Source organism: Boleophthalmus pectinirostris, unplaced genomic scaffold (genome assembly GCF_026225935.1).
Source record: "Boleophthalmus pectinirostris isolate CB_2022bp ecotype Guang Dong unplaced genomic scaffold, ASM2622593v1 HiC_scaffold_2, whole genome shotgun sequence".
Taxonomy (NCBI): domain Eukaryota; kingdom Metazoa; phylum Chordata; class Actinopteri; order Gobiiformes; family Gobiidae; genus Boleophthalmus; species Boleophthalmus pectinirostris.
Genome location: NW_026571152.1, coordinates 41169828 through 41183512, shown reverse-complemented (window position 1 = coordinate 41183512; position 13685 = coordinate 41169828). Strand labels below are relative to the sequence as shown.

The window sequence follows — 13685 nt, the reverse complement described above, 5'->3', positions numbered from 1 at the left end:
AGGTAGCGGTCAAACACAGTGCGTAACCTCGCGTATTTATCCCCGATAATGGTAAATTCCTGCTGCATTATCGGATGCACAAATAGAAGCACGGAAGAAGGAAAATGTCTTTTTCGTATTCTGAGTGAAAAGAACCACTAACGGTGAATTAAACGGCTTTCAAACATCCGCAGAGCAAACGTAGAAGATCCTAACAAACCGTGGACTCCAACAAGTTCAACAACACATCGAGACTCTTGGAGGTTTTCATCTTTTCTGCTGTGAATGGCCCAGGAGTTTCCACCAAGTCATTGTGGATATCGCCAAAGTGAATATTTGTCCAGGTAGTTGGAGATTCTGACCAGAAATTTGGTTTGGTCCAGACTCTGTTGGGGTTGAAAAGGGTGATTTGGCGTCCGTCGATGCTTATGACCAATTTCTGGTCAAATGGTCTTGGGTCCTCTGCTGTTAGAGTGGATAAATAACCGGGATCAATACCCTTTACGTGCTTTCTCGCTCCGTCCGTCATGTTGAATTAGTGTTTCTTGCCGCCGACCAAAATAATTCCCAGCATGCAACGCGCACTTTTGTCAACAATGAAACTCGCCTATATTGAACTGGCTCCAAATTCATCCCTGTAACTCAAGCCTCGATGACGTCACACTCACTTAGTCCACTTCTTTATACAGTCTATGACGCTTCCTCTGCTCATTCACTTCCAGTAAAATGATTTAAGACTTGTTTTATTTCCAAATATGTCACTGCAAACTGTTTATTTTCCTATTATTTTTTTTTATCATTATTTGTATTTATATCTCATCTAATAACTCATTGTAAAGTTATTAGATGTTTAAGCGATGGTAAGATACATGCACTTTAGTCTTCTCTGGCGCCACCTGTTGGTTCTTGTTAACCTGCAAAATGTAGAATTTTACACCCAAATAAATAAAAATGAAAGTATCTCTCTGTGGAAGTGTTTTCATTTTTGAGCAGCGTTGTTAAATTGTTTACAAATCTGTCTGCTATAACTGTTATATTCTCATTATAGTTATGTTTAATTAGTAACATAAAATAAACCGTTATTTGTCCAGATTCCTCAGTTAAACCCGTGCTGTTGTTTGTATCCGGTGTGTTTTGGAATTTCTGTTTTTAGAAATTGCTCTCACTTTATTGGAGTATTTTACTTTACTTTACTTTACGAAATAAATGATGTAATACTGATTAGGTCCACGAGTTCACAATACAAAACAAAAAAACAAAACTGCTCTGTCTTCCCCCATCTCTTACTTAGATTTAGGCTTAGGCTAAACCGGTCTCAGTCCCAGATTGGTCCTGGTCGAGTCCCGGTCTCAGTCCTGATCACCCGACAGTCTACACGGGCGCACCTCCGGGTCGGTCCCGACACTCCTGGTTCGGTCCTGGTTCAGTCCTGGTTTCTTGGTTTAGGACTGAAACCGGGACCAGGACTGAGGCCGGGGCCAGACCAGAAATGAGACCAGGATTGTGACCGGAACCAGACCAGGACAAGATCAGGATTGAGACCGGGACTAGATTGGGACTAGACTGGGACTCGGACCAGACCAGGATTGAGACCAGAACTGACACCAGGACCAGACCAGGATTGAGACCAGGACCAGACCAGGATTGAGACCAGTTTAGGCCTGGTTCAGTCCTGGTTTAGACCTGGTTCAGTCCTGGTTTAGACCTGGTTCAGTCCTGGTTTAGACCTGGTTTAGTCCTGGTTTAGACCTGGTTCAGTCCTGGTTTAGACCTGGTTTAGACCTGGTTCAGTCCTGGTTTAGACCTGGTTCAGTTCTGGTTTAGACCTGGTTCAGTCCTGGTTTAGACCTGGTTTAGTCCTGGTTTAGCCCGGCATTGCCTTTTTTTCCCCATTTATTTAAAAACAAAATTGAAAACTGAAAAAAAAACGAATCATTATCTATTTTTGTTTTTGTTTTTTTCATTTTGTTTTTGGAGACAAATAATGAAGAAAATAGTTGTCGTTTTATTTTCGGTTTCTTATTTCTAGTTTTATTTTGAAAACGAACGAACGAACGCTACACGGGTTTGTGCGCTTACGTAAGAGTTTGATCTCCACTTTTGGACAGTGGGTCAGATGTGGGTCAGATGTGGGTCAGATGTGGGTCAGATGTGGGTCAGATGTGGGTCAGATGTGGGTCAGATGTGCAGTGCATGTGTCTAGGCTCAGGCTCTGTTCGGGGTTTGGGTTTCTAGAAAGTGCAGGAGGGTCCAAGTGGAGCAGCGCCCCGCCCCCGGATTCCTCCTCGCCTTTTCCGGGCTGCGCTCACGGGCTGCGCCGGAGCCTCCAGAAGGTTCCAGTGCAGCTCTCGGATATAAAGATCCTCCCCGCTCCGGCGTGCACACAGAGCTCCAGAACCTTCAAGGAGACACAGAAGCGAAACAGAAGAAAAACAAGAAACACTACCTGCAAAGTAAGTAGCCGACGATCTCAACATGCAACCTACAAAGTGGAAATTATTATTATTATTATTATTATTATTATTATTATTATTTATTATACAAACCTTAACATTTTATTACATTATTATATTATTATTATATATTTTTTTTTATAACGTTGTAATATAACGTTATACTTCCGCATAGTTTTTGACGTGACTGACGTTAACCGAACCTATATATCGCACGTGCTTTGGTTTATAAGAAAACGTCTTAACGTCAATTTCGACAGTTATTTTATTATTATTTTTTTTATTGAGCTATTATTATATTATAGTTATTTTTTTTTTATTGAGCGATTCGATTAACGCTGTAAAATGAACAGTGTCTTTCCGAATTATAATCTTTGCTTCAGGGTGTTTCATAAATTAGATAAAATGTATCGTTTTAACACCACTTTTCATTTTTACGACGTCAAAACTGTTATTTTATCGATTTTTTAACGCTTAACATTACCAATCTTTGCTTTAGATTGTGTCAAAAGGAGGATAAAGTGGTGTTTTAACGATGTGTTTTTCATTTTTACGTCAAAAATTATCCACGAAACCGGCTACTTCCATATCAACAGTTATTTTATCGATTTTTTTAACGTTTAACATTATTTATGTCTTTCCAAATTGTAATCTTTGCTTTATTTTTGGTTCAAAAGGAAGATAAGTGGTGTTTTAACGATGTGTTTTTCATTTTTACGACATCAAAAACGGTCCACGAACCCGGCTTCTTCCATATCAACAGTTACTTTATCGATCTTTACGTCACTGGTGTCTTTTCAAATTATAATCTTTGCTTCAGGGTGGGTCATAAATTAGATAAAGTGGTGTTTTAACGATGTGTTTTTTTTTTTTCATTTTAGGACGTCAAAAATGGTCCACGAAACCGGCTACTACGACCTGCTCGGGGTCAGTCCCACCGCGTCGCCGGATGAGATTAAAAAGGCGTACAGAAAACTGGCTCTGAAATATCATCCGGACAAGAACCCGAACGAAGGAGAAAGGGTGAGTCATGATCGGTTCGGACAGTTACGAGCTGTCACAGGCGGTGGCTAAGTTTAGTTTTACGCATTGGCTCGGGTTAGGTAAGAGGAACCGTGAAGAGGACCGAGAAGTTTCTGGAAAATGCGAGGCTGCAAAAAGCGAGTAACAGTGCCACCTGCTGTTTCAACGCTTCAATGCAACACTTCGTCATTTTTCAATATAAAACCAAAAATACGAACAGGAAAGCTAAACTATTTTCTTCATTGTTTGTCTCCGAAACCAAAATGAAAAAAAAAAAAAAGGATAACAAGTAGTTTTTTCAGTTTTCGATTTTGTGTCTAAATGAAGAATGGAAAAAACGGATAACGGACCGTTTCCTGTTTACGTGACTTAAACTGCGATACAGGACTGAACCAGGGCTAAACCAGGGCTAAACCTGGACTGGACCAGGGCTGAACCAGGGCTGGACCAGGTCTGAATGAGGACTGAACGAGGACTGGACCAGGACTGAACCAGGACTGAACGAGGACTGGACCAGGACTGAACGAGGACTGGACCAGGACTGAACGAGGACTGAACGAGGACTGGACCAGGACTGGACCAGGACTGAACGAGGACTGGACCAGGACTGAACGAGGACTGGACCAGGACTGGACCAGGACTGACGAGGACTGGACCAGGACTGGACCAGGACTGAACGAGGACTGGACCAGGACTGAACGAGGACTGGACCAGGACTGAACGAGGACTGGACCAGGACTGAACGAGGACTGGACCAGGACTGGACCAGGACTGGACCAGGACTGGACCAGGACTGGACGGCACAAGACCAGACCGGGACCAGATCAGGACTGAAAATGCTTTAGTCCCGGTTCAGTCCTGTATCGCAGTTTAAGTCACGTGAACGGAAAACAATTGTTATCTGTTTTTTTTTTTTGTTTTTTTCGATTATTCATTTAAACACAAAATCTAAAACTGAAAAAACAAATCATTATCTATTTTTTCATTTTGGTTTTGGAGACAAATAATGAAGAAAACTGTTGTTTTTTCATTTTGTTATTTTTGGTTTTATATTGAAAAACAAATGAAAGAATGATACATGGATTCAAAACCATCGATTTGTCCCAGTTTTATACAAGAAATGACCAATCTGATCCCTGCCAACAGTAAAGAGAGGCATAAGTTGTCATCTGTTTAGGTAAAATACAGAAAAGCTGCTTAAAAATGACCAAAACACAAAGAAAATGTGACTATACTGCAGGAATCTCCAACATTTTTCCTTCAGGGAGCTACTTTAACAAAACCAAAAAAAATACCAGAAAGACATTCATTTTAGTGGTTGCAAAAAATCTAATTCGTTTGTATAGCACATTTAAAACAGACAAAGTTTACCAAAGAGCTGAACAACATTTACAATGAAATAAAACATACAATAAGCAAATCAAGCAGAATAATAAAAAAAAAATAATAATTTAATGGAAAAATGTATAAATACACAATAATATAATCAGAATTCCTTTAGTGAGCTAGTTAGTCGTGAATGAAACAGTGCAGAACAGTTTTTCTTAATTACGCACTCGTTTCACAATTTTGTTATTACCAACCACCTAAAATTGGTGATGTCCCAGATTTTGATTTTGCAAATCTGGTCACCCTAAGTTTGTCCGGTAATGACAACTACAATTCCAAGTCCTGCACACATTAAAAAAAAAAAAACATATAAAAACATAGAAGCATTTTTTTCCATTTTGTGTTGAAACAGAACTTTACTGACCCACAAGGGAAATTATCTGGACTCGGTTGCTCACACATCACAACAAATATAAGCAAGTAAGTAAGTACGTAAGACTTTATTTATAGAGCACCTTTCACAGATAAAAAGTCGGAAAGTGCTTTACAGAGTGAAGTAAAAAGCATAGAAAAAACATGAATTACAGACACAGTTAACCAAAAGCTTGTCTAAATAGCAGTGTCTTGAGCTGCTTTTTAAAGGAGTCTACAGTGTCTGCCTTACGGAGGGTTAGGGGCAGGGCATTCCATAATTTGGGGGCCACAGCCTGGAAGAAAAACAACAAAATAAATAAGTATCAAAAACAGCAAGAGACTAGTGTCAAATAAGGCATAAGTAAAGTCTACAATTGTGTTCAAGTAGAAATAAAAATATAGAAACTGTAATATAAAACATATCTCGGCTTTATACTAGAGGTGGACAAGGAAGAATAGATTTTAATTAATACTAAAACTGATATAACGTGATGAGAAAAACATTTTAACATTATAGAAACTATTTTTATTAGGACTTATCCAAAGTATTTTAATAAAGTTTGAATTGTTAGTATTTTGACAACACATGTAGAGCTTGTTTTAAAGTTTTTACATCTTTCTTTCCACAGTTCAAGCTGATCTCCCAGGCTTATGAAGTCCTGTCCGACCCAAAGAAGAGGGACCTGTACGACCAGGGAGGGGAGCAGGCGATTAAAGAGGGCGGCATGAACGGAGGACAGTCTCCCATGGACATTTTCAACATGTTTTTCGGAGGAGGCGGACGAATGCAGAGAGAGAGAAGAGGTAAGAGTGTATTTGATTATTTTAGCAACAAACCTGTAATAGTTTTGACAAAATCTAAACCAAACTGTTGTGTTTTTAGGGAAAAATGTAGTTCATCAGCTCGGAGTTTCATTGGAGGAAATGTACAACGGTTCCACCAGAAAACTCGCGCTGCAGAAGAATGTTATCTGCGAAAAATGTGAAGGTACGTCTGTGTACAGTAGCGCTGGGTATCATTAAGAAGTTGCCGATACGATACACATCTCGATTCATAGGCCGCGATACGATACACGCCTCGATACGTAGGCCGCGATATGATACACGCCTCGATACGTAGGCCGCGATACGATACACGCCTCGATACAGAGGCCACGATACGATACATAGGCCACGATATGATACATAGGCCACGATATGATACGCACCTCGATACATAGGCCACGATACGATACACATTTCGATACATAGGCCACGATACGATACACATTTCGATACATAGGCCACGATACGATACACATTTCGATACATAGGCCACGATACGATACACATCTCGATACATAGGCCACGATACGATACACACCTCGATACATAGGCCGCGATACGATACACACCTTGATACAGTGAGCTTTCGATTCGATACGATATATATTTCAAATCAAATCGATACGGTTCAATAAAAAATTAAGTCTAAATCATGTCTGTGACACCAAAAGTCTTTGTTAAACCATTTCTTCTTGTGCAAAGTTCATATGAAACACAAACATTTTAATCATTAAAACAGCGAAAATGTCAAATGTGTCGCATAAACGAGTTTCCTTCCTCTGAACAAGCAACAAACTGTATCTGTAACAAAATAATTTAATAAAATATACCAAAAAAAACCCTCTTTGTGATATATCGATACAGCAGCTCACGATATCGATACTGTATCATTACATTAAACGATGCGATATATCGATATTTCAATATTTTTGCACACCCCTAGTGTACAGTTTTATTTATTATTCCTCATCCCAAACAGACCTGTGAGTTTGGCGAGTTTTCAGTTCTTCTCTCAAACTGAAAACACGAAATAACAATCTCTAGAACGACTTTTGAACATTCAGATTTCACTAAAAAAACAATCAGATTAATAATTATAGAAACGCAATAAATACTGTGAACTTAAGACAGACAAGACAGTAATTATGTTTTAGTCATTTACCTGTTTATCTAATCTGTTTCTGTGTCTCCTCGCGCAGGTTACGGAGGAAAGAAAGGCGCCCTGGAGAAGTGCTCGTCGTGTAAAGGCAGAGGGGTGCAGGTCAAAGTGCAGCAGATCGGTCCGGGCATGATTCAGCAGATCCAGAGCATGTGTTCAGACTGTCAGGGCCAAGGCGAGAGGTTCAGCTCCAAAGATCGCTGCAAGAACTGCCACGGACGCAAAGTGGAACGCGTCAAGAAGATCCTGGAGGTCCACATCGACAAAGGTACAGATCTGTTCAATGCAGATTCTTACATTATTCTCTGATATGTTTTAATGTTGTGTTTTGTTTTATTGATCAATTTTTAACACACAATTGTGGTTTAATTACTCAAATCATGTGTGAATGAAACAAAACACAACTTCAGGTGTGTTTCTAAGGAAATGTGAACATTATAACAAGACATAAAGCTCACAAGAAACCATTTTGTGTAATATAGGACCTTTTAATTATTCCCCGTATCCCCTCCTCCGACTTAATAATGCAAAGATATTGACAAAAAAATGAGAAAAACACACACATAAAAGCGAAGGGGAAGGACAGTTTAAGAAAATTAATTTAAAAAAACTAGTATCAAACAAACTGAATTTACATATGCCATGTTCTTCAAGTTACTGTTGTTTACCAGTTATTTGCAGGTTTTCTTTCTTTCATTTTTGGTATTTTGAAGTGATGGATAGATAAAGCTTCAAGGCCTGTGTAACACTTTTCCAACACAGTGTTCAAACTGTGTTGGTGCGTTCTCTAGCTCCATCTGGTGGTTTAAAAAATGAACTGCAGAAGCACTGACAGCGCAGGGCTCGTTCATTCAGACACTTGAACACTTATTTATATCCAACAAATTAAAGAACTGACCAAGAAGGCGATGCATTTTCATTAAAGCAAATAATTTTATTTTATGATAAAGTTGGCAAATACGTGATACATGACGAGGTGAAGGGTTGTGAAAGTAAAGTAGTAGTAAAATAATATAGTTCTTTCAGTAAATCTGTTTGAGCTGATCAGAAGGAGCCCACACAGAATAGACCTGTGTTCTTTGTTTCTCTATGGTGATGAACAGACACGGGGACAGATTTGAGTCTCTCGCTCGTCGCTCTGGGCTGCCTCAGCGCTCCCGACACGAGCAACACTAAACAACTGTGTCGATGTATCGGTCACTTGACTTTTCTTAACGTGTGATACACACAGCGACAAAGCTCGACTCAGGCGCCACTTACTGAGCTCGACTCAAATGTCAACACGTCGACTCATTTGCCCCGTCACTCGAACTTGGGGATGTATCGATATCCAAGTCTCACGATACGATATCATCATGGTATGAACCTCACAGTACGATTTTTATTGCGGTATTTTGTGGAGGCAAACAAAACTGTGCAACAAAAATATTCTACTTTTTCCTCTTAAAGTGCCTTGACAAGATTTAACCCAAAGAACTAAGACTTAAAAGTGCTTAGAACTGTTATTTTTTCTTGTCGTCTGCACTGAAATGGAGCAAAGGATCATGGTCTATGTAGTTCCCTCTGTCTTTTTTTTAGCTATTGCTGCACCATAACTCTTCATTTAAGCAAAGAGACTTATTATTCGTCAAAGTTCTCACAATATATCGAATTACATCACGATATTTCGGTCATTGTTACATCTCTACTAGAACTTAGTCCAAGTTTGATCAGCTACAGATTCTTAATTCTGCCAATTTCTCGATAATAAACCTGCTCTCCTTCTGTTCGTAGGTATGAAGGACGGACAGAAGATCACATTCCACGGAGAGGGCGACCAGGAGCCCGGACTGGAGCCCGGAGACGTGATCATCGTCTTGGATCAGAAGGACCATCCCCTGTTCCAGAGACAAGGAGACGACCTGATCACCAAGATGGACATCAAACTGGTGGAAGCTCTGTGCGGATTCAGAAAAACTCTGACCACGCTGGACAACAGAACGCTCGTCATCACCTCCTCGCCAGGTAACGCAAGCTTAGGACGGGCGATTTAAAGATGCACTGTGTAACTTTTCTCGCGGAGGGTCCGTCAACTCCTTGTTTCCTTGGAGATGTCTTTGCTCTGCCTGGAATTTTCTACAGCGCGGCGTTGTTTAACCTTTCTGGTGGAGGGTCTGTCAGTTCCTTTTCTCCATGGAGATGTTATTACTTTGTCTGGAATGTTCCACAGTAGGGCATTAAACCTTTCTATCTTCACGGAGACCAAACCAGACCAAGTTACAGGTCAGATCTGTGGAGAGGCGACCCACTCACAGTCAGAATACCCGTTTTTTAGGTATTTTTGAGCTAGAAAACCACCTGTAATCGAGAAGAATTGATGTCACACTGCGGAATATTTCAGGCAAAGTGATAACATCTCCATGGAAACAAGCAGATGATGGAGCCCCAAACGAAAAGTTACACAGTGCACCTTTTAGACGCCTACGCTGACAATGAGAATGAATGTTTTTAAAGGATTTTTGAGCAATAACAATACCTATAATTTACTCGATATAAGATAAATACGTTTTATGACACATTGTGCAACATTCCAGCCAAAGCAATAACATCTCCATGGAGACAAAGTTCCACAGTGCAGCTTTAACATGTCAGACTTGTACATTCTTAACTTAATAACTGAATAATGTAAAAAAAAAAAATGTGAAAAAAGGATGTAAACACGTACACATAAGTATGAAAGTGAAAGAGAAAATGAAAGAAAAAAAGGCTGATACTGAATCTAATTTAACATTAAAGTTAAATTAAACCGTGTTCTTTTAGTTACTGACTGATGTTTTATTTTGTTTAACAGGACAAGTCATCAAACCCAATGACATCAAGTGCATCCAGAACGAGGGAATGCCGGTTTACAGAGATCCGTGCGACAAGGGACAGCTCTTCGTCAATTTCTTTGTAAGTACTTCCTGCGATTCAGAAGCGTGATTATGACGATTCAAGATGACTTCATCAAGAACCAATACGGCTTTGTAAATTATGTAGTATTTATAATTACATCAGACAAACACAAAAAAATATTGGCCATGATTATTTATGTCACTGTTGAGCAATAATTTTTTTTCCATGGGGCCACATTAGAAACAGAAAATACTGAGGATGGCCAAAATACTTAACTCAATTCTGCATAATATGAATTGTATTTCTGTATAAAAAGCAGTAAATATCATTGTTTTGACGAGCTGCTCCGACTGGGAAGAGTTTGTTACGACTAAGAAATGAAAAAGTGAGGCTCTAAAATAAAAGCAATGCAGCTTTAGTCCAGGAATGACTTAAAATGATAAAATGTTTATTTTGTAATTCCAAATGAGCTTAAACGAGCCGGTCAGAGCTAAACAAAGAGCCGTATGTGGCCCTGGAGCTGCACAGATTTAATGTATATAGATACAAAAGTGTATTAAAGGGCCCATGTTATGTATCTAGTTTTTTAAATGTAGTTTTCTCATCCCAAACAGACCTGGAGTTGGGTTTTGTTTCATTCACACGTCGAAAGCACAAAGCTTAGCCTAAATATGTAGGTTTTTTTTGGACCCTACACATTGAAGCTGACTTCTACTCTCAAAACAGAAAACACACGGTTCCACCTTGTGATGTCACGTGGTAATACAGGAAGTGCTTCACTGTGTTTTAAACTTCACTAGAATCATTTGTTTAATATTCAGCCCTGGAATTGCCAATTTGTATTCATGACATCACAAGGTGGAATAGAGCATTTTAAGCTTTGGAGATGTAAACAGACGAATAATAAAGAGTCACTCAAACGTGTGAATGAAACAAAACACAACTCCAGGTCTGTTTTTGATGAGATAACAATAATCCGTGTATCATTCGTTCATTTGTTTTTCAATATTAAACCAAAAATAAGAAAACAAAAAAACAACAGTTTTCTTCATTATTTGTCTCCAAAACCAAAATGAAAAAACAGATAATGATTCGTTTTTTTCAGTTTTTGATTTTGTGTTTAAATGAAGAATGGAAAAAATGGATAATGACCGTTTCCCGTTTACGTGACTTAAACTGCGATGCCGGACTTTTGCACCACCTACGGACTGAACCAGCACTAATCCAGGACCGGGACTGAGACCGGGACCAGACTGGGACTGAGAACGGGACCAGACTGGGACCAGAGCGGAACTGAGACCAAGACCAGCGGTCCGAGCGGTTCCATGTCGTTGTCTGCACGCTGCTTCTGTGCGGGGAAAGCGAGAATGAACGAAAGATACACGGATTAACACATTATAACATGACTTGAAACTCAGTCAGTCAGTTTCACATCATTTAGGATTTTATTTATGCCCAATTAAACTTCCCAAACTACAACACCTAGTCCATTATTGTTGGTAATTTTGTCTACAGCTTCTCAGTGACTCTAAACCCATCACAAATCCTCCAGAAGTGTTCTTAATTGTGCTTTCTTTCTTCGTTTACAGATTGAATTCCCAGAGAAAGACTGGCTCCCCGAACACCTCATGTACCAGCTGGAGAGACTTCTGCCCCCCAGAGAAGACGTGATGCTGACGGACGACATGGAGGAGGTGGACCTGGAGGAGGTGGACGTCCAGGCCCAGCAGAGGAAGCAGCAGGGAGAGGCCTACGAGGAGGACGACGACGCCCCGCGATCAGGAGTCCAGTGCCAGACCCAGTGAACCGCTCCTCCGCCCGAACTCAAAACACCCGCCAGAGTTTTGTATTCTGCGGTTGAGGCTCGGACTCAAAAACGCAATCGTCTGTTGTTACGTCTTTATTTAAGTGTGTTTTTGTCAGATTATACTTTCTGTGAAGGTAATTTCATATTTTTGTTAATAAAACGCACAATATTTGCAAAGGTGGTCTTCATTTATTATGTATAAATCGATTGTTTTCTGTCGCTGCCCAGAGGAAAATGGAGTGAGCACTAAAAACACTTTGCATTAATCTGTGGTTTTCTGTTGTCTTTTGCCCTGAAATATCTAAAAGTTAAATGCACAAATGTGGAACCTGTGTGTTTCTGTGAGTGACTACACCTTAGAACTCGGCGTATTACAACAGAAAGCTGCATTTTAATAATAATTTTAACTATATATGACCTATAGAATGTTGTGATGTTGTCTGAAACCCAGCAACAGCCCAGACCCATTGAAAGTATAATAAGATATTTTATTATAGATCCACTGATTACCACAACCCCATTACCCTAGCGTGTAAGAAGGGCCAAAATGTTTTACTCAATTCTGCATTTGTCCTCTAACTTTGCATAGAAATCAGCGGTAGACCTTGCATTGATTACCGCCGAACCGCGCCAGGTTTCATTACGGTTCTGAGTGTCGGGACGGGTCTGGAGGTGAACTCGTGTAGACCATCGGGTGACCGAGCGCACTTTGTGGTCCAAGATTAGTCCTAGTTTAGACCTGGTTCAGCTTTGGTTCAGTTGTGGTTTAGTCCTGGTTTAGACCTGGTTTAGTCCTGGTTCAGCTCTTGTTCAGTCCTGGTTTAGTCCTAGCTCAGCTCTGGTTCAGTTCTGGTTCAGTCCTGGTTTAGTCCTGGTTTAGTCCTGGTTCAGTCCTCTTGGTTCAGTCCTGGTTTAGTCCTCTTGTTTCAGTCCTGGTTTAGGACTGGTTTAGTCCTCTTGGTTCAGTTCTGGTTTAGTCCTCCTGGTTTAGTCCTGGTTTAGTCCTCTTGATTCAGTCCTGGTTTAGTCCTCCTGTAGTCCTCTTGATTTAGTCCTGGTTTAGTCCTCCTGTAGTCCTCCTGTTTCAGTCCTGGTTTAGTTTTGTTTCAGTCCTTTTTCAGTCCTGGTTTAGTCCTCTTGGTTTAGACCTGGTTTAGTCCTGGTTCAGTCCTCTTGGTTTAGTCCTGGTTCAGTCCTGGTTTAGTCCTTTTGGTTCAGTCCTTTTGGTTCAGTCAGTCCTGGTTTAGTCCTGGTTTGGGTTTAGTCCTGGTTTTAGTCCTGGTTCAGTCCTCTTGGTTCAGTCCTGGTTCAGTCCTGGTTTAGTCCTGGTTTAGTCCTGGTTTAGTCCTGGTTTAGTCCTGGTTCAGTCCTGGTTCAGTCCTGGTTCAGTCCTCTTGGTTCAGTCCTGGTTCAGTCCTGGTTTAGTCCTGGTTTAGTCCTGGTTTAGTCTGGTTCAGGGTTCAGTCCTGGTTCAGTCCATATGCTCTTTACTCGCTGAAACCGTGAAAAAGCGGCGGTCAAATGACGTTAAGTGACTTTAGACCGTGGAAGCCCGTACCAAGATGGCGGCGGTATTAACGCATGCCAAGAATGTGTACGTCTAATATCTATCTATGGGACAATTGCCATGCTGATTCCCGCCAGGTGAGCGTGATTACAGGTGTCTACGGGTGCCCTTAAATAGCTTAAATAGCCCCAGTGCACAGGTGCGGCAGGAGCATCGGGACTTAAACGAGTGCTTGTTTGTTTGTGACGGCATCGCATCGGTTTTACGCTCTTTTATCGCGCATTTGAGAGTGAAGTGTAGTTCTGCGTCGACTCA

The 13685-nt window shown here is 40.5% G+C and overlaps 1 protein-coding gene across 2 annotated transcripts; it reads left to right on the top strand.

Annotated features, from left to right (window-relative positions):
- The first annotated feature begins 2272 nt into the window (after nt 1-2272).
- dnaja (DnaJ heat shock protein family (Hsp40) member A) lies at nt 2273-12040 on the top strand. Of its 2 annotated transcripts, XM_020933034.2 has the most exons (8): nt 2273-2432; nt 3314-3455; nt 5828-6002; nt 6082-6186; nt 7223-7450; nt 8956-9186; nt 10013-10113; nt 11646-12040. In XM_020933034.2, exons 2-8 carry the CDS (start codon nt 3324-3326, stop codon nt 11859-11861), a joined length of 1188 nt encoding a protein of 395 aa, XP_020788693.2. In that variant the 5' UTR covers nt 2273-2432; nt 3314-3323; the 3' UTR covers nt 11862-12040. The 2 variants fall into 2 exon arrangements, with proteins under 2 accessions (XP_020788693.2, XP_055012009.1); XM_055156034.1 differs by lacking the exons at nt 2273-2432; nt 3314-3455 and adding an exon at nt 5197-5264.
- The last annotated feature ends 1645 nt before the right edge of the window (nt 12041-13685 follow it).